Source organism: Protomyctophum bolini, assembly GCF_963924005.1.
Source record: "Protomyctophum bolini genome assembly, chromosome: 13".
In the NCBI taxonomy this organism is placed as follows: Eukaryota; Metazoa; Chordata; class Actinopteri; order Myctophiformes; family Myctophidae; genus Protomyctophum; species Protomyctophum bolini.
In genome coordinates this window covers 12,792,320-12,815,674 of record NC_137874.1, presented here as the reverse complement: position 1 = coordinate 12,815,674, position 23,355 = coordinate 12,792,320, and the positions used below count along the sequence as shown (strand labels likewise).

The 23,355-nt window shown below is 43.1% G+C and overlaps 1 protein-coding gene across 1 annotated transcript; it reads left to right on the top strand.

Moving 5' to 3' along the window:
• Positions 1-675: 675 nt before the first annotated feature.
• LOC308327095 (lissencephaly-1 homolog A-like) lies at positions 676-21,965 on the top strand. Its single transcript, XM_080780240.1, has 11 exons — positions 676-825; positions 7,940-8,244; positions 11,503-11,587; positions 12,313-12,387; positions 13,928-14,134; positions 16,080-16,248; positions 17,119-17,221; positions 18,093-18,321; positions 19,278-19,379; positions 19,947-20,103; positions 20,557-21,965. Exons 2-11 carry the CDS (start codon positions 8,213-8,215, stop codon positions 20,628-20,630), a joined length of 1,233 nt encoding a protein of 410 aa, XP_080636366.1. The 5' UTR covers positions 676-825; positions 7,940-8,212; the 3' UTR covers positions 20,631-21,965.
• The last annotated feature ends 1,390 nt before the right edge of the window (positions 21,966-23,355 follow it).

Below are 23,355 nucleotides of genomic sequence, written 5' to 3'. Positions count from 1 at the left end.
GGTACTGTACTGGTTACTATTTTTTAGGGTAATTTAAGGATTCTGGCAGCCCACTGGACTTTACATTATTAGTATAACATATCATTATAGATTCCATAGCCTGCTGTGTACATATCCACGGATATCCCCAGCCGTCCATGCCTATTCCCACAGTATAGGCTGAGGAAGAAATGCCACTTGACAGTTTTCAAATCAGCCTCATGGTGGCGCTACAACAGGCCAAGTTGCGTCTCTCTCTCTCACACACACACACACACACACACACACACACACACACACACACACACACACACACACACACACACACACACACACACACACACACACACACATATATATAGCCTGCTACAGGCAGGCACCACTGTCTGATCCAGTTGTATATTATTGCTTTTGCAAATTCTTTAACTTTGGCAGTAGGCTACAGTAGTAGGCGGCGGCCTATTGTTTTTTTTTTACATGTTATAAATGTATTACTTTCATAATGCGTAATGCCAATATTCATACATTTCAATTTGCTTTCTGCATGTTGTTCAGTTCACTTACCGTTATTCCTCCTTTTAAAATGTGTACAGTCAGGAATGGAAGTTCTCAACCCTCGCAACTGTACGTGAACGCGGTACGCCGCGGCTTACGTAACTCACGCGCCTCGGCGTGCGCGTTCACGCCAGCCGCCGCCGTAGATTCATTGCAGTGAAGCAAAAGGGAGTAAAAATCTGACGGCGCCGGCTGCTGTGAAAAGTCCCATTTCCTCACCAAAAAGTGGATTTTCCCCCCAGCGCAGTGTTCTATCTAAACGGGACTATGACACACATCACTCATCAGAGGGTGAGTTTGACAGTGTTTTTCGAGGATTCGCTTGTTTTGTTGCGCTACTTGGGGAACAGTTGTATATTGTTGACGACGGTTCGCCTGCAGTCTCTCTGCGCCCTCCCGTTTCAAATCTCAAAATGGCGGAGAGAGGCCGTTAGCTTGGAGGCTAACTAGCATAGCAGCATTCACAGGAACATCGATCCACTGGCCGGGTGGCTGTCCACACAAGAACATGACCTTCTGGTTGTTTTAACGATGATACTACTATACTGTGATGGCCATGGATGTAGTCGAATGCATCTAGTTAATCTCACACTAACTTATTGGACGTTCCTGGAAATGTGGCTCCGTCTATTACTGGAAGTTGTACTGTAAAGACAAGCTAACATGACTAGCTAACAAGACAATGTTGGTGTGACAGCTCTGCTATCTTGTGCAAAAGCACACTTTGAATAAACCTAGCCTATCGTGAGGTCAACAGTGTCGCATTATTAGTTTTGAATTATAAGTGACAACAACCTCTCCGCAACTATTGTGGTAGGCTGTCACCGGGTTAGCTGCATTTGTAAACTGACGTCCTCCCAGAAAATATTCTCAGCTTCGAATTCAAACTTTGACTGCTCTTCTGTTCTACTGATGACATGGGTGTGGCAGGTTGGCATGGACTTCATGCGTGAGTTGGCTTTGATCTGGAGTGCACACGCAGTGACCATTATCATCCAATGTCAGGGTGCTCTCTTGTTTTCAGATGATCTCACCAGTCTTGAGTTAAAGGTGTGTACGTTGTGATGCTAAGCTAACGGTTTGTTAGCCTGCTCGAAAGGGCGTTGCTGAGTGAGGAGGATCTGCTGCAGCCTTGCCCTTGTGGACCAGTGAAGCTGCCCAACACGTCACATAGACCCATTTTATATTTGGACACTTGCAATTAGCCTGTAGAAGGGTCTCAGCGACCACTTTGACGTTTTTAGATTCGTTTTGGTCCACTTCATAAGCTCCCAAGTTTTGAGGAAGATAACCTGGTCAGCTAACCGGGCGGAGACTAGTCAAAGACCTCTCCGGCCTGCCGTTTTATGACTGGCAAACTAGCAATAGCAATAACAATGCTTTTTGTGACACGAAATGCATCTAGGAGACCCTGATTACGTAATATACACATGGTTAACTCAGTATCTGTTACTGATGAGTGATGATTTACATTTGCTGCTCTTAAACACCTACATGCAGGGTGTAGTGACAGGACTTGTTACTGTTGGTTTGCAGAAAGAATACTACACACTCCTCCGATTTCAGACATTCGACTTGTGTCTGTAACGAGGTACGGATCTGTATTCTGTAAAGATCCAGTCATTTAGCTGGAGACCCCCTGGAACCCCTTCAAGGACCCCTGGGGCCTGGATCCCACGTTGAGAACCACTGCTACAGAGGAGATTAAATGGTAAACATGGAACTGAAGATGAGACTGAAATGACAGAAAACATGTTGCATAAAGCACTATTTTGATATTTTAAAAATACATGCCTAGTCCGGTACGGCAAAGAAAGACTTCTGAACTGACATGTCCATTACAACCATCATAGTCAAATAACAGTGTTTTGAATTTGGACAGACTGTGCTAATATTAACCTTTTGGCTTCTTCTGGACGATACATGTTAGGCTACATGTGAAGACACTTTAACACCAGACTTTGCTTCGGTTCGGGGACAGCTCTGGATATGTGGTCTTTCCATGCCATTTGAAGTACTAGAGAGGTGCCCGTGGGGCCTCTACGGTGGTGCCCGTTGGGCACTGGCCTACTTGGAATGATGCAAGTTGGAAATGCATGCCCCACCCAGATATTATGTCTGTGTCCCTTTTATGCCCAACGTCAGAATAATATCAGATTGCTGTATGTCTTTCTGTGTCCCTTTTTAGTTCTATGTCAGCCCATGCCTAAATATGGAGCGTTGGGATGTCAGACTCAGAACAGGCCAGTGTATGGAGTTCTGTGTCAGGCATGCCCAAATATGGAGTGTTGTGAGGTCAGAAGAACAGGCCAGCTCCATATATGGACCCTGGGTCCAGAGCCCGGGCAGAGGCCTTTTTGGGGCGGTTCTGCACTGCACTCCCTGTGGTGGTGTGGAACGCATGTGTCGATTTTGAACTTGGTGGTGCATTTATAGTTAGATATTCCATTATGTGGGCCTGCAGGGTGTTGTTTTGTGAAGGAGGGACAACACCGAGCAGGATACAGAGGTTGAATGAGTGATTTCAGGAGCTTATATATATATATATATAAGCTATATCTTTTTCGAGTAACATTTTATATTTCAATCGTGATGGGATGAGAAATCACATCCGAACCTTGGATGTCTGATCAGCACAACGGACAGCGATGTACTTTTCGAGAAAAGAGCCAGACAAGATCCTAATCCTACAGTTGCAAGGCGTTGCCTAGCAACCGGCTCAGGGCTAAAAGTTTTTTAACTGTGCCGTTTCAGATCGATATAAAATGTATATACAGAAAACAGATGACTATTAAAACATTTATATATATACGTCAACAACAGACAATGTGACTTCCCATGTCCCACCTCCTGCACCGTGACTGTCTAGCTGCATGTTGCTGTATCTGGGCTCAGACATTTTAGAAACACCGTTTTAAAGAGGAAATATGTTCTTCTTATTTTGACATGAACAAAGCTAAAGATTGGGCCATAACTCGACTTATTAAATAGCCACGACACTCACACAACGGCATTAAAAGGATCCAGCATGGGCCTGGGGCCTGGGCTCAGTGATCCAGGCACCTTGGCCGGTAGGCCAAGTCTGGCAGTGTGCCGCGGGTTTGACTCCCGATCCCGACGGCCTTTACTCCATGTCACCCCCCCATTACCTGTCGGCCTACTGTCTGTCCCTCTATAAATAAATAAAAATATATACAGGCGAAAGCCACAAAAAAAACATATTAAAAAAAAACCATTCAGCATGTACCCGGTTGGACAATCAGAGGCAGTAACTAGGATGGGCTTGAATCTGTTGACACAAAACAGATTACAGATGGTCAAATTATACCTTGATTTTTCTGTAGGCAGTTTTATTGCCCTTTAATCATGGAGTTTCCCCCCAAATCTAGTTCAGTTTCATTCAGTGTTTTTTATATGCCTTTTTCAAAGATTATAATTTATTTCCCGGTTTATATCGGTTATCGCCATAACATAACAATTAATTATATCGGATATCCGGCAGAAATGTCATATTGTCCATCCCTATATCTCTATTTTGTGTTAATTAAATATTGTTTGTTGCCACAGGTTAAGGTTACGCATGTGCATGAATATCACGTGTTGTGCTAATTGTCCATCTATCTGCGCTGTTATGATAATGTTGAAGTGCCTAGATGGTAGGCTTGGCTACCTCTGTTTTTCTGTGACACTTACTGTATGTCATGACCACACTAGCAGATAATTGACGCATGGCCTTTCAGTCCTCTGTGTTCTCTCTCTGCAACCCAAACACTTGCATACACTGGGAATTAAATAAAGACTGAGCCCTATATACTTTGTTATACTACGAATAGACAAAATACTGAAAATAGCCACCCCTACAATCATTTCATATAATGCTTATTTCCATAGTTCTCTTGTCTATCCTGATTCACTGATGAATTGAAGGAGGCATTTTAAGAAGAAAAAGCAGGAGAGTGGGCAGAGGCATTCTGGCTGAAAATAATGAGCAGTGAGTGGATTCAGGAGATGGCACAGAGAGAATGTGTTTTCTGTGTCTAAAATAGCAGGCCTTAGGCTCTAGAGTTATCAAGCTAGTGGTTGCTATTATATTATGGCATGGAACAGAGCTGCCTACTGACCTCATCTAGACCATTTTGGACTGAGAGTCCACAAATGACTGGCCTTATTATAGTAATCTGTAATTCATCAGTTGCAGCACACTTATTGTTGTATTGGAAGAGGCATTATTTGCGCTAAGAGGCATTATTGTGGTTAAAGGGACACTTCACCCTTTTTGCAAAAAAATATATGTTAATGATGTTTAGAAGCTTTAGAACACTTTCCTGGGGGTATTTATGTGTGTAATATGTGGTTTTAGATATTTTAGATTGTAGCAGTGAGCCTGTTGTCTCTGATGTCATGGACACTGGGCTCACTTCCTTCCTGGACTACATGTTGTCTCTAGTAAGACAGCTCTCCCCCTATCCACAAGGAGGAGCAGTGCACCAAAGAATTATGGGAATTGTAGTCCAGGAAGGTAGTGAGACCAGTGTCCATGTCATCAGAGTCAACAGGCTCACTGCTACAATCTAAAATATCTAAAACCACATATTACACACATAAATACCCCCAGGAAAGTGTTCTAAAGCTTCTAAACGTCATTAACATATATTTTTTTGCAAAAAGGGTGTCCCTTTAATAGAGCACTAACGTCGTACGTTATTTCACATCCTACCCGGTTTGTGTCCCCCACCCCCCATAGACTTTTTTTCATATTGCCTGGCTGAAATAATAACTAATAATAATTACTTCTGCAAACCAGGGGACGAGCAAGTGACGTCAGGAGCCACCTCACACACACGCACACCGAGACAGGACCTTGGATTAAAAGTTGTGACACACCAAAGACTGAGTCTAATTTAATAATTCACAGAGTTATCAATTAAGCTTTTAGGAGTGATATGCTTGTCTCCTATCGTTCACTCATCCAGCATTGACTGGCCTCGTCTCCTTGATTGTGAGCAGGTTTACACAAGGTATCCATCTGTATATTCCCCCCCCCCCTTCTACCAGCTATGTGATCTTCAGGCCCTGGATTCCAGTAGTGATATTCTTTCTCTACTAGACCTGTCAGGTCATTCTTTGTCCTGCCTTAAGCTCTGTAGTGCTGTGGTTTTAAAAATTGGCACAAATGCTGCTGTTTCCGCAGGTTTTTATTCAGAGTAACCGGGCACAAGTGAAGGGGCTTAACCATGCCCTCCTTTCAGGACACACTCAGAATTTTAACCACTTAAGTCTTAAACCCTATTTAGTTGACCGGGATCCCCCAGGAGTCTATAGGCCCACCCCTTTTCCCCTTTACACCAAATCTCCTCGGCGGAAATAACAGAATTACAAGCTCACGTGTTGTGAGCTTGTTGATTGGCTATTTTCACAAAATCTTCGCATCAGAATAAGGGCACCAGCGGTAATGTGGTTAATCACCTCCATAGCAAGCGGGAAGGGAGCCACACAACATTTTCTACTGGTGCTCCACCAACCAGGTTTGTTTTGTTCCCCTGGAAATGGACTTATTTATTGAACACAGAACACACAGTCAAGGGAATAGTCTTGATTTGGAGCTACCCTAAAATCAGAATTCACATGCTTCTTCCTTCTTCTACGATCTCAGATGAGGTGCTCCGGGATAGAAGAATGCCTGTTGAGCAGATCTTTGTGAAGCATTTGTTTGTCAGTAATCGCGCCTTGTCAGAACATTAACTCTCGCTTGAAAATCACCCTGGGCCTAAATCATCTCACAGTGTCTTTGTTGTCTGTGTCAGTGGTTGAAAGATAAATGTGAATCGCTTGATTACACTGCTTTTCCTATCGTTTTGTACACATGGCAATATTTAGCTGTTGTGGGTTTTGTCCAATAATTATTTCCATGTCACATTAATCACATTATGGTTTGGTTTCATTTTCTTGCACCTGGCACCTCACATTGCCTGCACATAACAGTTTGGTTAAACCCAGGCCAGTACATGGTCTGGACTTTGGACCTTTTTTTCCTGTGTTTATGACCAGCTGATCATTGCTGATATCATTGGCTAATTGGCTAGTAGAGTATTTGATCCTGGAGGTTTGTCCTTTAAACATGAACGAAGGTTGATGTTTTGTCTTGACTCCTGTAAGTACCAGCCATGGCCCCATACCCTTGGCTTTTACTTGTTTGTTTTGTATGTTGCATGATCGCATCCACCCCCTCCCCTTTCTCTATCTACGAGTTTCTTCAAATATTTCTCACCGACTCACAGTTCTGGCAATCACTCAAGTGTTTCATGCAGGTGTAATAGCTAAGGCTCTGGCAGAATTACGTAAAGTGTAGAAAGTCTGTGTCTGATTGGGTTAGCCAGGGCTATTTCTGAGACTCTAGGAGTGCAGTCAGTGGACTTAGAAATCACACTTTCGCATGTCTGTCTTCAACCTTCAGGAAAGAAAGGACTAACTAAGGGTTTGTGATGGGCATGAATGTCTCTCCAGGAGTAGCGACTAGCTACTAGCCTTTTCATTTCAAAAAAGGCATTTGCATTTAATAATTTGCTTATTAGTAATAGTACTTATTTATTCTTATTGAAATGCTGTATGTTGAGTCAATGAGTTGCTGGCCTATGAAAGGACAACACCCTAAGGGCCGATTCATACTCCTATTTTAGAGCCAAATAAAAGTCTGTTCGGCTCTGTAGTGCCTACAATGTGACGTCATTTGAGGTTCGGGGGGGGAGGGGGGGGTCCTAAAGTCGCCTCTTCGGTGCTACTGAAAATTTCTGACGAGCCGAAATCATTTCGGCACTACAGCGCAGAAACAGCGGTAAAATAAGAGTATGAATCGTCCCTAACAGACGGTGAGCGAGACAAATGGACAAGTGCAGCTTCGTGTTGAATGCTCCTCTCCCCGTCTGGGTTTAATCCAATTAGCTCCCGGTCTCCCTGTGCACTCTCAGCGGTATGGAGGACTGGTGGGCTCTAACACTTGGACAAATGAAGACTTGTTTGTCTGGTCTAGCTACTATAAGCTGCTTAATACTGTTGTGGCCTCAGGTGCACGACAGTGTCCTAAAGCTCAGGAAATGGCCAACCAAATCACGCTAGGCAGCATCCTGGGCTTAATTAACTAATATGTTATACTGTCATATAAGCCAAATTAAAAATTGCAGCTAAACCAATACGGTGCCTTACTCTAGGATATTCTAGATCAATTTTCCCTTTACCATTACATACCGTTTTTAAGGCATAGCCATGTGTAATAATGCACGTGATCTGAATGCCAATATAACGTTCACACCTTCGGACAGTCGGAGCCAGCCCTATTTACCCCCTCACTACTGGTTGTCACACTAACTGATTGTCCCCGTCTCTCTTCTCTCTTCTCTCTCCCCGATAGATCATGGGCATCTCTGATTGATGAGTTCTTCCTCTACGGCTGAGCTGTGACTTTCCTCATAGTCCCACACCTGTCCTCTTTGGCAGCCGTTCGTCCAAACGGTCGGCGTGTGGCACCTTTCTGCCACCCCCGCTACCCTGTGAAGTTTCAGAACACGAGACGACGAGCAAGGGACCAAAGAACTCAAAGACCTCCCTGCCCCGTCAGCATCTCCTCCACCGCCCCCGGACCTTCATCTCCCCTCCACCTGGAGGTAGAGCAACTACAGGCACCATGGTGCTGTCGCAGAGACAACGAGATGAACTGTGAGTAGTAACGCCAGGGAGCCTTTGTGGACACAACTCCTAGCACACTGTTTCCCAAACAGTGCGTTGGGACCTATGTATGGGTATCTTTCAAAACAAGATTGAATAAGTTTAAACAAAAAAAGGACAACTTTTCATCAATTTAAAAACATATTTCATAGATAAAATGAAACAATCTAATTCAAAGGAACAGTAGGGAAAATAGCAGATCTATACCATTTCTCAACATGGAAATGATAAAAAATAATTATTTCAAATAATTGCGATTATGTAATAATTGTGATCGCCCTAAGCACAATATGACCTCTTATTTCTACGTCTAGATAGATGTAGTGCTCATAGCACTTTGACGTCTTTTACAAATGTGCACACGCATCACCTATTTGTTTGAGTTTAAATGGGCTTTCAAATCAAAACAGTTTGATTGTTGTTGTTGTTGAAATGTTCTTAATAGAAAGCATCCATGAGGAGGTTTGCACTAATGGCTGTGATAAAAGCACATTTCCTTTACCAGGAGGACGTGTGTGTGTGTGTGTGTGTGTGCTGTCAGAGAGAATGTGTGCAAGGAAGGATGTGTGCACAGTCTGTGCGGGCCTGTTGGGTGCTTGGTTGCATGGCGAGTTGTGAATATTTCATAACTCACACATGACGAGAGTAAAGATGAGAGGGGAGAAGAGATGAATGGAAGAAACTGACTGTCAGTTACATGCAAGGAGACGACCCTAGCCCTTAATCCATCCAGTGCAGACAGTAATGGCAGTGATTTCACCAGTTAGCTCTGGTTGGTACAGTAGGATGGCTGAGTGATGATGTTTGTGTATACATTACATTTCCTCTACACATTTTATTTACAGAAGTCTGACTTCTGAATAACACATTGTTAAACATACATGATCTACATATACAGAGAAGAGATGGTTTTGGTACCACTACAGAATTATTCATGTTCTCACACAGCCCTCATATGTAAATGTTCTTGTGCAGAGGTTAAAACTGAATTAGTTGATTATTGCCTTTTGATTTATGGAGCCATCATGTTTTCCCCCAACCATTTGTTACTAGACCAGACCTGTGCTTGGATCATGTGAATTCCTAGTCCCAGACAGCTCTTAATCTAAATTCTAACGTGTTCTGCCCCTCTCAAAAGACTCCCAGTAGCAAGATCATCCATGATTTAGGTTCAGGTCAAACTCAGTTTAGTTTAGTTAGACTGAATCTGCTGTTGTAAACTAGAGTATCTGTGTGTCTGTAGTGAATGCAGCCACCAGTTTCATTTCGTTTAAAATAAGTCCTGGCAGGTGAATGTAAACCACTAACTAGCCCAGGAGAAGGTCTATTTATGTCAGCTGTATGCATTACAAGAGAAATGAAGAAATTACATTGTATAATTGTTGCCAACAGTAGTAAACGTTCAATTTCAATCAGTAGTTCGGAATGCATACAAGTCCCACAGCCATGCCTTTTTCCAATAGTCACTCTAACCACGTCCTACTCATTAAGCTCTATAGACAGGAAATGACATTCATCAGCAGTCACTGTTGCCAAAGGTGACTTAATGCATAATGTTCTTGTGTGCTTGTTCATGCGTTTTACGCAGGACACATGATGGGTTACAACTTACAATACTTACAAATGATCTGCTTGCCAGTCAAAGGACACTGACGACACAGCCTAAACTTAGCACTGCTGCTCATGAAATATTCACCCTTCATTTCAGAAAGGAACTGAACCGCGCCTGCGTGGTCGAGACCTTTTTCAGGGCGTAATTGAGAGGTTCCCTACTTCCCTCTTTGTGGTGGGTTTCCATGGTAACTCAAACGGACCATCCCAGGGATTCAAACATTAGGGTCCCCTTTTCTTTGGCAGCTCACACACTTTTTCTGACATTGAAGGTGGAATTATGTAATTCCATCTGCCAGACAGGGTGGGGTTCTCTTTTCTGTTGAAGGCGGAGCTTTAATACATTTCTCTTGGCACTGCCACTGAATAAATGGAACACTCTGAGGACAATGTGTTGCATTTAGTTGTGAAGCCATAAGAAGTCACATGGCGACATGTTCATGCACAAACACACTATCGCCATTTTCAACATAATCTAAAATATTTATGAAGTGTCCCTGACAAAGACGATGAACTCCTAACGGCTCCAACCCGAGCGTGCATCTTTTGGCATCAATGGCTCATCCATTTGCACCGTAAAGCTGAGGAGTCGTCTTTGTGTCTCTTACAGGACGACCACCACTTTTCAACCTATGTTCATAACATAATTGGTCCTCATTAATGTTCATGATGCAAATTAAAAAACATCTTAAGGTCACCCAGCGGTATTGCAGCTGTTTTACTCTAAACGGACATAAATAGGGATTGAGGGTTAGGGACATACTTGCATAGAGATACACACGACCAGTTATTGGCCAGTAGACGGTTTTTTTTGCTGTTTTTAGTGAGGACCAAATGTATGAATATAGAGGTTGAATAGTGGTAAAGTTGTCCTTTAAACTCTGCTGGAGTTGTGCGAAAAGTCAGTGAGAAAAGTTTAGGATACAATCAGTGAAAAAAGTTTGTTGTTGGGATAAAATCAGTGAATGTGAAAATGAAAACTACACTACAACCTTTACTCTTTTTTTTGTGTAGCTGCTACCATCGGTGACCTTGTTCACTATCTTAATCTTGAGAAATATGATTTAGGCCATATAATACCATAGACTGTATCGGTGAGCACTGAATGGCCGAATCAGACAGATCAGTTTGAGTGGTGCAACCACTCCTATAGACAGCTTTGTGTGTCCCTTGCTGTGTCTGTCCGTCTGAGCATGGAAATAGCGTTTGGTTGGTTTTCACCACCAAGTGTCACTGTTGTGCAGTCACACACAGTCACACACACATATTAACTGTATATACTGTATGATGATTTCGGGTGTGACAGTACAGTAGAGGGACCCCCTGTGGACCTACACACGGTAACTCTGTCATTTCTCAACCTTTTTGGACGCGGGGCAGCTTGCCGGAACTGGGCCAGGCACCTGGGTGCGTTCCTGGGGGTCTGGATGTTCCAGGGAACCCTGGGGACCCTCACACGGTAACTCTGTCATTTCTCGACCGTTTCGGTCGTGGGCCGGCTTGGCGGAACCGGGCTGGCACCCTGGGCGCATTCCTGTGGGTCTGGAACTTCCGGGGACCCCCACACGGAGTTGCACCACTCACTTCACACGGGTGTGATTTTTATTAATTTTAATTTATCATTTTGTCTTTTCCCAGAAACCGAGCTATAGCAGATTACCTCCGTTCCAATGGATACGAAGAGGCATACTCCACCTTCAAGAAAGAGGCAGAGATAGATATGGTAAGAACAAACACAGGGAAAACCGCCAAAGTCATACATGTATAAGAACTTGGTTCCAACTTCCTACATTTGGAAAAGTACATATCGTGGCTGGTTTGACATTTACATACGAAATGGGAAATGCTGTATGTGGCAAATCCTTCAACATTTCCAACATGGGAGAGGCAGCGGTAACTAGGAATTAAGCTCTGATGGCAGAGCTACTGTGGCTCCTGAAGTTTGATCATTTGCACTACTTTAAAGTTTTGTAAAGACTTACAAAACTTGCTGGCAAGATAAATGCACATATTATCTCTGCCCCTGTCAAAGCGGAAAGGTTATGATTTGACGGGAGCCTGAATCACTATTTACAGTCTAGAATGGATGATCATGTGAGACTATGGGATGGTGCTGCTGATTTGATGACTAAATATGGTCATTCACCAGCCATTGATATTGCCATAAAAAATGTGATTCACTCTCTGAAAGCAAAAAAACAACCATGTCCAAATCTCTAATAAGGACGGTCCAAACGTTCAAGATGTGACTGTCTTAGTTTTCCTTTAGTCTGCTTCAGTTGCAGTGCTGAATTTCCACTATGTATACGTAGACTTCATGGACTGTTTGATCATGAACAATTGTTGTAAAATCCTTGACAAGTCAGGAAATCCATAGGTCAAAATGTGGTTGACTCTGTGTTTGCCTAACTGCTGTTCTTGTTTTGTTTTTGTTGCAATTTCTTCTAGAATGAGGAGGTAGATAAAAAGTACGCTGGACTTCTGGAAAAGAAATGGACCTCAGTCATCAGATTACAGAAGAAGGTGAGCTGTGTGTTTTGTGTGTACACTGGCCAATGACAGCTGTCCAAATCATTCAGCTCACACACAAAGACGAGTAAGCAACACTTTAGTGAACGCACACTAAAGACGCTTGTACACATCCAAGGCAACCCGTGGTTTTGATTCTAAAGACGTGTATACATTAAAATTGTCAGCGACTCATCAAACATTACGTTTGTATTTACTCTATGCGATGTGACGCCCGAAGACAGGCACACAGCCTGGAGAAGGAGGGCTGTCTTAGTGTCTTCTTGGGGCAAAAACGACAGGCTACCGTCGGGGTGTGGTGGGGGTGTGTGAGTATGAGGCTCTGGCAAGCACAACATTAGCCACTTTAAGCAACGACGGCTACGGCAGTCTGCTCCAGCAACCGGAAATGGATCGGTGCTCGATACATAAACCTGCTCTCCGTCGCAGCCCTTTCTACTACGGCAGAACGTGCACTTCCACGTAGTGTCTACAACACCATGTCATAACCATGTTTATTGAAATTATAGCTGTCATACATTTATGCTGTGTAATGTGTTGGCATGCTCTGAATGAAGAAATAACACTAATACCATATGTCATATTAACCATGTTTATTGTTTATTAAAACTGTTTTAGAATAACACAGATTGCTCCAGCATCTTCCTCTTTCCACTGCTAATCATGTCGAGTGCATGTAAGAATTAAGCAATATCGGCAAGTTAGCTGATGTGCGACAGGGTGTTTTTAAAAAAAGTGTTTATGTTTGACACATGTTGCATAGACGCGTCACCATGGGAACCAATGTCGCCGATGGCTGTTTGCTTAATGATTTTGACAGCTACGGCGACGGTGTCATAGCCGCCGTACTTCCGCCTAGCGGAGCCGTCCTGAAAGCCGTTGTTGCTTAAAGTCCCTATTAACTTGCAGCAGACTACTCTGGATAATTTTATTTGTGTCAGGATTTGAGGCAGCGCGCCCCCTGTGTCAGTCTCATGGAGTCTCTGATCAGTCTCTGTTTTATGCAGCACTGCTAGTCTCACGCTGCTTGCAGCTGCGCACGATATGTGCATTTTCAGTGCAGAACTGAAAACCCTAGTCCCGGGCCTATCTCAGTCCCGGCCCGACTGAGATATTGTATCAGCCCAAATTGATATTTTATAGGACCAGGGACATTGAGACGCCGTTAATATCAAGCCCTGGTGTATGTGTGTCCCATACAATCCAACTAAAATGTAGTGAACACGCGTTAGGCAATTCAGCTGAAAACATTAGTAGACAATCCATATGGTTCTTTGGTGCACCAGTGATTTAATTTAAATCACACAAGTTGTTTCTCAAGTCTTTGCTTCTGGTGAGGTCCCTGGAACAACATATTTTCAGATGGGGGGGGGCGGAGGCATATTACAGTACATATAATTTTTGGGGTCCTTGACATGAACTATTGAGCACCACTGATACAGAAACATGGGTATTTCAGAAAACTGTCAGAATTTAGAAGACATTTTTTTAAATTTCGACGTCGGGCCTAAATGGGTTAATTGTCCTCCTCCAGGTGATGGAGCTGGAGTCAAAGTTGAACGAGGCCAAGGAGGAGATGACGCACGGTGGTCCCGTGGGACAGAAACGGGACCCCAAGGAGTGGATCCCCCGTCCCCCAGAGAGGTACGCCCTGAGCGGGCACCGCAGCCCCGTCACCCGCGTCATCTTCCACCCCGTCTTCTCCGTCATGGTCACAGCCTCTGAGGACGCCACCATCAAGGTGGGTAGTGAGTTGTGGTGTTGATGGGTTATTTAATTTGTCTGTCTGTCTGTGTGTGTGTCGGGTGATGCTAAATATATTACGATTTAAAGGCAAGCTCCACAAAGTTTGAAACAAAAAAGAGAGAAATTGACCCATTTAATTTTTCATTGTAAAATGGAAATGAGACCTGTTCGTTCAGAGCATTGTTTAGAATTAAATTGACCATTCTTCAAAGTTTCTTTGACAAACCCAAACTAATGCAGACATTGTGTACCGGTAAATGGTAATCCATTTAACTTTCTATCTGCCATCTACGTTTATAAAAGTAGCTAAGCTATCTGTACCGTCCTACTGGTGCTATCTATGCGTATGTTCGTAGACAACCGTATACTCCATATATGAAAGCGCCGTCCGTCTGTTTACCTTTTAGCATTTCTCCGGTTAATATGGAGAGCCTCCGTCCCCACCAGCTATGGGATTTTTAAATCCAGCTCAGTTGAGCCTCCATTATAACAGGATTTTCAAAGCGCTGTATCTCTAAAATGTTTGTGAGTTTGTACCGCATCGCTGAGCAAATGTAACTGGTTGTAATGCTATAGCTAAAGGCTGTGAGCTAATGCCAGTGGTGATGTGCCCGTAAAAAAAGGCCCCCACCTTCCTGAATAACCCAGAAAGGAAACCCTAGAGTTAAGGTGGACCGCTGGCATCCCTTAGATGTGCGCATGCTAACACTAGATGGCGCTAAAGGAGTTCAAAGTCCTTATAAAACAACTATCACGCTGGGAGACGCATTCAAATCAGTGGTGCACATTATTATTTGATTTGGGTTATTATATATGGGGTAGGAAAAGTAGTTTTCACATGTTCTCACAACTGATTTGACCTGTTCAACTCGACATCGGGGCTTCTGTTGCTCTGATCCTGCAGATCACACTCACAGCCATGCTGTGGATCTGAAGGCTCTTTGTCTTCTTGTTCTCATACGCTTTCCAGCACCACCCCTCACTACCTCCTTGCCCTCCTCCTCCCAGCGCTCTATTTTCCCTGCTGGTTTTCTGCTGTGTCACTGCTCTGGGTGGATATCGACTGATGCTCTTGTTGTTAAGGGCAACGCTGGCACAACGCTCCCGGAGCACCCTGGGAAACATGCAAATGGCGGTTTCTCTTTCAGCCTTCTCAGTCGTTTTTCCTTCATCTTGCTGTTGATCAATGCCCTGTTTGGTCATGATCACTTTGAATTAGATGGGCTAGTGTTGGTTTGTTTATTTTAAAGAGACAGTGGCAGTCCAGTCCACTCAACTTGTATGTGTTCTTTGGTGCAACCACTCCCTTACGGAGCTATGTGTGTGCCTGGGTCTGAGCACGAAAATAGCATGGTTGTTTTCATCACCTGTGCGCAACCTAACACACAAACGCACATTAACTGTATATGATGATTTTGGGTGTGCCAGTACATGAGTCTGGAGGTTCCGGGGACTCCCCGGAGACCCCCACGTGGTAACTGTCATTTCTCAACCGTTTTGAGTGTCGAGCCGTGGGTCCTGTGGGTCTGGAACTATGGGGACCCCCACACGGAGTTGCACCACTCACTTCACACGGGTGTGATTTTACCCTCTGTAGCTATACTGTGCATCACTACAGAATGCTGGTACAGAAACTTAACTCATAAAATATTCACCCCACACAGGCACATTATCATCCAGTCGTCAAGCAACACTGTTTTTATGAATTGTGAAGTTCTACAATTCGGAGATGAATATATAAACAACATAAATGTGAAATAAATCCAACTAAGAAATACATAAATAAAACATGCAATCTAACATAACTACCCCATGCTTGCAGATGGAGGGAGAAACATTTTGTACATTTTCAATGCTTTGACCTACACACATCTGCCTGTCTTGAAGTGTGAAACTGTACAATCTGACCACCGTGTGTGTGTGTGTGTGTGTGTGTGTAGGTGTGGGACTACGAGGCGGGGGACTTTGAGCGGACCCTGAAGGGCCACACAGACTCTGTCCAGGACATCTCCTTTGACCAGACAGGGAAGCTGCTGGCCTCGTGTTCAGCCGACATGAGCATCAAGCTGTGGGACTTCCAGGGCTTCGAGTGCATCAGAACAATGCATGGTCAGTACTAGACTCGCTCATTGGCTGCCATCACAGTTCTGTGGTCATTCTGCGACCCGCATAGTAGCCTAGTCGATCTAAGGTTTGAACCAAAGGAAATTGCAATACAGTAATCGTTCAAGGTTTTTATGATCCTTTAGGGCCATTCAAATAACAAAAGTAAAGATGGTTGTATTGTGGATCATGGTAAATTAAGGGGTTGAAACTTGGGGTACCATTAACTCATTTAGGCTTGACCTCAAAATAAATAAATAAAACCTTAAAAAGGTCTTTAAATAAATACATTCTGAAATGCCTATGGGAAAAATGCATTGCGATTAATTTCCTGGGCCACTCGTCGTTCTGAAAGGGGGAGGGACTGCGACGCTCTATAGTGACGCTAATTAAGCTACCACCTCACTGTCACGCGTTTCTTTTTTCTCTTAAGTTTACACCATGATCACGAGGTGATCATCAGCTGTGTGTGAACAAAATATGATGCAAAAGATGATTTAGTTTAGTTGCATTCTCAAATCTTATACTATGTATGAATTATCTCTAGACTAGAGCCTGACCAATGCCTGGGTTTGAAATGAATCCTGCACCATCATTACAGATGTTTTGAACGATCTAAAGTGCAAAATCTTGAATTTGATTAAATTAAGTAAATAATAATAAAATGATAAATAACTTTATACAAGGAACAAGCAAACGAATACATATAATAATTTCACAAGCTGTGCGTTGTGCACATCTATTTGGGAAGATATACGGAACCTTTAGGCTTAAAATCTGACTCATCGGCTGCATAATGGCTGATATTGATGTGGCCAATATCTTTCTGTGTATATTGGTAGGGCTACCTACTCATTTCTGTCCTCTGTGTTTTAGGCCATGACCACAATGTGTCGTCTGTAGCCATCATGCCCAATGGAGACCACATAGTGTCTGGCTCCAGAGACAAGACCATCAAGATGTGGGAAGTAGCCACTGGGTGAGAATTCTTACATCTACCATTATTTCCGTAAAGTACATCTTTATGTGCTTTTATAAGAGAATACAAATGTTATTTGAGATGGGCCTTGGATTTTTGTGCTGGGATTTCATTTTATTTATTTATGTTTTGTTAAAATGTATTTTCTGTTTACTAAAGAGCTGGAAAGATGTGAGACTCTTGTTACCGAACAACAAATATCACTTACAACTAGGGCGTTCCCTGACTCAGGATTTATCTAGTTGAATCGGAGTCGGGAGTTTAATGCGACTCGTTAGCGATTCGTTATTATATAGAAAATAGGTCTTTGAAATTGTGACCTTGGAGGCTGCAATTGCAATTGTTTCAGAAACTTTCAGTGCTTGGAGCACAATACATAGAGAATTGCAACAGAGCCATATGAATAGTATGAAGCGAAAAGAAAGACATAAATGTTGTAGCCTGATTATCAGACTGTAGCTTTCTTGAAGCTTCAGTCTGACATTGTCTCCTGTCTGAGCGATTTCAAGGGGGAGGGGATTAGAATTTCCCTCAACCAATAGCCATTGTTGTTGTTTTTCCCTCCTTCCTCATGTGTGTTGTGCTGTGTGATGACGCTGAAAACGGGCCTCGGCGCTGATTGGTTGTTCGTTAGACCTACCCCCACCACCGATTCTCATTGGATAATACATTTTTGTACCGAAGAAATTATAGGTTCACAGTGCAACACCAGACCAAGAGATGCAGTCCACTCAGAGAGTGGGCGGTGTCTTTGGGCTGGATCCAGGCTAGAAATGTTGTGTACAGCCCTACTTAACAACCCCTTTAACTAGCCAATCTGATCCATGACAAGGTGTGTCTATTAAGCGTGTGTGTATAACTCCGCCCACAGCTACTGTGTGAAGACATTCGCAGGCCACAGGGAGTGGGTGCGCATGGTGCGCCCCAACCAGGACGGCACACTGATCGCCAGCTGCTCCAACGACCAGACGGTGCGTGTGTGGGTGACCGCCTCCAAGGAGTGCAAGGCAGAGCTGCGTGAGCACGAGCACGTGGTGGAGTGCATCGCCTGGGCCCCAGACAGCGCGCACCCCACTATCCTGGAAGCCACTGGCTCTGAGGTATGTAGAACACCCAGCACAGTTGTCTTCTGTTGACCTCTGAGGCCTCTAGTTTGATGGTGTTAACCCTTATCAGCCCAAGAGTGTTAAAATGAACAATTTTACACTCTGTTTAAAAATGTATTCTCAGGATTTTGCTTTCACACATTTTGGGCTATATATCAAATGGACTGTGCATAACTAATAGTTCCCTTTTTGAACTGGAAACACGACACCTTCATATGTGTTTCCGTTCAAATCTGCTTCTGAGTGAATCGAATCAAGCTGTGAGAAACTGAACCGGAACAGCAAATGTTTATGCCACTGTGGGGAACTACAGTTATACACAGAGGGCTCTATTTCTTGTCCATGCTAAATCCCTTTTCCCTAAACTTCTTTGCCTTTTTTTATTACTTTTTTTGAATAGTTAAACTAGCCAATCTACATCGACACTACTTTGTGAGCTTGTAGATTGGCTATTTTTAACTTTTCAAAAATCTTTTGCAAAATAAGGCAAAGAAGTTTAAGGACAAGGGGTTTAGCATGGATGAAAATGGAGCCCAGAGGCTATTCTCCAATGCAATAGGATCTGTTTTAATCAACAGTATGAAAAAAGTATTAATTATTGATGTCGGGGGATATTGGTTCACATTAACCTGTGTCATTCAGAAGTTTGATTTTAGTAATTTAACAAAGGAACATGGATGTACATTGTTGAATTGTCATTATGTAACTTGAGTGAAAACATGATATGGAGACATTGGATGTTGATATAAGTGACCCATAAAGGCATGTTTAAAGGCATTGAAAATAAGGAATATTTTTATATCCTCATATTACATTTTTCATGTTCATTCAAATATTTCATATAGCAGAGTTAAAACTGCACAAACTTATTTGGATTTGAGATATTGTGGAAGTGTCAGTATAAGTACCTAAGTAGAAGTTCCTCTTCACCATGTCTGTTTCTCCTGCAGAATAAGAAGAGTGGGAAACCTGGACCCTTCCTGCTCTCTGGATCCAGAGATAAAACTATTAAGATGTGGGACGTCAGCATTGGCTTGTGCCTTATGACCCTGGTGTGTATTGTGTGTGTATTGTGTGTGTGTGTGTGTGTGTGTGTGTGTGTGTGTGTGTGTGTGTGTGTGTGTGTGTGTGTGTGTGTTCTCTTTTTGTTGTGTCGTGACAACAAAGTTAGTTTATTTGTGTTGGCTGTTTGCAATCAACAAGTTGTTTTTATGGCTGTCTTGGTGTTTCTTTTCTAGATACACTCGTATGACTGTTAACATCTTACGGTAATGTTGGTCATATAGCTACATCTGTAGCTTTCCAATATCCAAGTTTATATGTGTCTGCAACTAAAACAACACTGATGTGCTGTAATCACAGTCACATATGGAATGCTTTCTATGAATATCCATCCACCTGCTGTGGATGTACAGGGCATAGAACTTTTGCATAAACCGTGAAACCCAGCTATTTTATTTCTGGCACCATATCCCTTATTGTCTCGTATTTGCCATGTTAATTTTGTTCAGTGCATCAAACGGAATACGGACAATGAAGGGGATTCTCAGTGCATGTAATTATAGCCGACGTCTGTTTAGCAGGAGCCATTTGAGAAACGATGTCGTCTTCCTCTGTAGGTGGGTCATGACAACTGGGTGCGTGGGCTCCTGTTCCATCCTGGAGGCAGGTTCATAGTGAGTTGTGCCGATGACAAAACGCTGAGGATCTGGGACTACAAGAACAAGCGCTGCATGAAGACCCTGTGTGCCCATGAACACTTTGTTACCTCTCTGGGTAAGACTCAACCCAAAGCCCTAAATCCCCTTTTCCACAACTCTGAACAACCAGCTCTACAGTTCTTAGCAGGAACAACCAAGTCATGTGTCGCGTAGACCAGACCAGTAGGTTTAGTCCACGCAGATATTTTTTTTATTCCAGCACTACAGTTAATTTCCTGATTGTAATTTGAAATGAAGTTGAAAGAGTCCCAGTTAATGTCAGTGTAGTAGTGTTGATGTACCAAAGGTCAATATTTTTAATTCAACCAGCGTGTAATTGCTAAAGTAAACTGCTTGTTGTAAGTGGGCAGCTGAAGAATCTGTGCCAGTAGTCTGTAACGCTAAATAGAAAATACTATAACAATAGACGATGGAGACATTAGGGGTCTTCGGATAGACCTAAAAGCGGTTGGAATAAGTGTACTGCTCTTTAACACCATGGCACTGAACTGGCATTCCACCCCTACAGATTTCCACAAGACGGCTCCCTACGTGGTGACGGGCAGCGTCGACCAAACAGTCAAAGTCTGGGAGTGCCGCTGAGACTGCCTCTACACCCCCTCCCCCACCCAGTCCAACAGCAGCCCTATAGCCCCAACCCTCTGGCCTCGCTACTCGTCTTCTTCCCCTTACTTCATCCCCCACCCTGCCCCCAACACTTCTCCTCTCATACTTCATAGTTTACCTTGCTCTCTCCCTGCCCCCGTCCCCAACCTTCCTCTCTTCTCTTCCCTCTACACTGGGCCAGCCCTATTAAGATGACTATTTGTCCTTTTTATGTAAATTATTCTGGATGTAGGGTACGCTTAAAATAAATGTCACGCAATCTCAAGACACATAAACATAAACACGACATCAAAAAAGGAAAAAATAGAAAAAAAGAAAAACAAAGTATTCTTTGCATGGTGAATCAAACAAAAAAAATTGTATACTGTTAAATTTGCATAATTTGCATACCGTTGTCATGACCTTCCCTATTGGGGTCAAAGTTTAAATGATCCCTGTGTGCTGGCGCAGGTGGATTCTGGGTAACTGACGGTGCACGAAAAAATTAATTGTGTCCCTTGTTGAAGGGATTTGTTTAGGATTTTCTTTTTCTTTCTTTTTTTTTCTTTTTGTTTAGTTTTATTTCATGCCTCCACTGTTATGGTCTGTTGCCTGTGTGGTGAATGAGTTCAGTCAAAGAAAGGGAACAAAGGAGGGCAAGGAGTGGAAGATAACGGTTGGATTGACGTAAGGGAGAAAGATCAGAAAGGACAGAGCAAATGCAGGCCCTTTAGTCCGATTGCACCTCAAGGTTACACGGGCGAGCGTATGTGTGTGTGTTCACTGTGTGTGTTTACCTGTCCGTCTTTGTATATTACGACAGGAGAGTCTCCGTCCCGCAGTCTCCTCCGCAGGTTGGACAAGCGGGGGGGGTCGGGGCCCGGGACGCAAAGCCTCTCACCCGCTTTGTTCAAAGTCACGCTTCTTCATCTCTTTGACAGCTCTGCTTTTAGTAGATGACTCACAGGACCTTAAAAAAACCCTATTGCTGCTGAGAACACAGACGCATACACAGCCACAGCAAAGGTGTGTTTTACCTTTAATGATTTGTGTGTGTGTCTGTGGGTGTGTGAATGTAAGTGTGTATTGACTCCCAGAGAATCCCCAGCGCCCTCTTGCTCTCTCTCGCTCTCTGCCTTGTTCACCCTGCGAGGGCCTCCCCTCATGGGATTTTACATTCTGCTTTCTGTGGTTCTGTCTTGCCACATGTTCTCAACGCATACACATACACTCACAAATGCACATACACATGCACAGTACAAAAAAAGTTGTGTATCAATATATCTGGATGTCATTGTTTGCAACATAATAAAATAAAAATCTGTAAATATAACATTCCTTTTGTTCCTTCCCGTGGATTTTGTTTAGGTACAAAGAGATAGGCGTATGAACTGAAAGGAAACCTGAAATGCGTCCGTTCAATTTCAAGCCAATATGGATTCATGAATAAGAATCAAATTGCTAAGCGAATGGGTTTCCAGATTGCTCAGTACCTAATTTTGGCCCTGCTCAGGAGTTAACCTTATCAGTAAAGCCTTCCGACTACATAAAAGACTGGCTGGGTGAAACGGGCAGATTTTCAGTCAGTCCCCCGGCTTTTATCAATTATGTATATTGCGTCAGCTTACGTCTAAACTCACATGCACAGCTATTTCTTCCTGCCCTGTACAGTATCCTGGCAACTGTTGCCAAGACGGTGAGCGTCATGCATCCTGCACTGATGCACACAGTGCACCACTCCCCTGTATATCCACCTAAAACAATCTAGTTGAGTTGTACGTGGAAAGGTGTAGGAGTATAACTATAGATTTCCGTGTGTAAATCCTAGATTAATGAATCGATGTGACAATAATTGCCCATCGATTTATTAACTAAATTGATTTGGCCCTGCCCTGTTTTATACTTTTCAGCTGTTATAAAGTTGTGTCCATATGCAATGCTTTGTTTTGGTATTTACTATTTATATGATGTTAAAAGGGCATCATCTATCTTTTAATTTGAAGCTTTGGAAACTAGGCACAAAACCACAAAAAATAAATCTGCCTTTGGTGGGACACTACAGCAGACAAGATTACTATAGGAAGAGGGAAGGCATTAAACTAGTGGTGCTGCTAGGTGTATGAATAGAGGAATACAAACATTTATAGGAAGTAATGAATCAATAACTGTCTCAGACATCTCGTTTCTCCAGAGCCACCCAGCCAGAAACATTGGCCTACTTTATGGTATCACGCACTGTCTAGTCTACTGTGTCTGGTAGTACACACACACACACGCACACTACATGCACTTCCTCGTGCACGATAAAACCATGAGAGGTTAGGTATAAAACTATAAAAAAACATGCAGGCTAGCCCGCATTGATGGGATAAAATGAGACACTGCTCGGAGGTTTCAAGGTCAAGGGATAAACGGACTGAGACGAGACGTGATTACAAGATTCATTCCATCTGAGGACTTTAGTTTATGACAGTTAAGTCCTGAATGTAAATAGGCTACATAATAAATTCACAAGACATGCTCAGTAGTAACATGGTGTTAAGTTAAAATATTTTATTCTCCGAGTGCCACTGTCAGATAAAGGCCTATGAGTGACCAATTACTTGTCTTTAGCCTATAATAGTGATTGCAAGTTAAAACTGTTCTTTGCACCGGTAGCTAGGCCTACTGGAGAAGGATCTGTGTATTTTATATAGGTTTGTGTGTCATCCTAGTGCAGTTT

Bases quoted from the DNA above. Each gene is read 5' to 3' on its own strand.
- LOC308327095 (XM_080780240.1), top strand. From the start codon at position 8,213: ATGGTGCTGTCGCAGAGACAACGAGATGAACT. The intron at 11,588-12,312 runs GTAAGAACAAAC...AATTTCTTCTAG, and splicing joins AAGAGGCAGAGATAGATATG to AATGAGGAGGTAGATAAAAA. The intron at 17,222-18,092 runs GTGAGAATTCTT...CTCCGCCCACAG, and splicing joins ATGTGGGAAGTAGCCACTGG to CTACTGTGTGAAGACATTCG.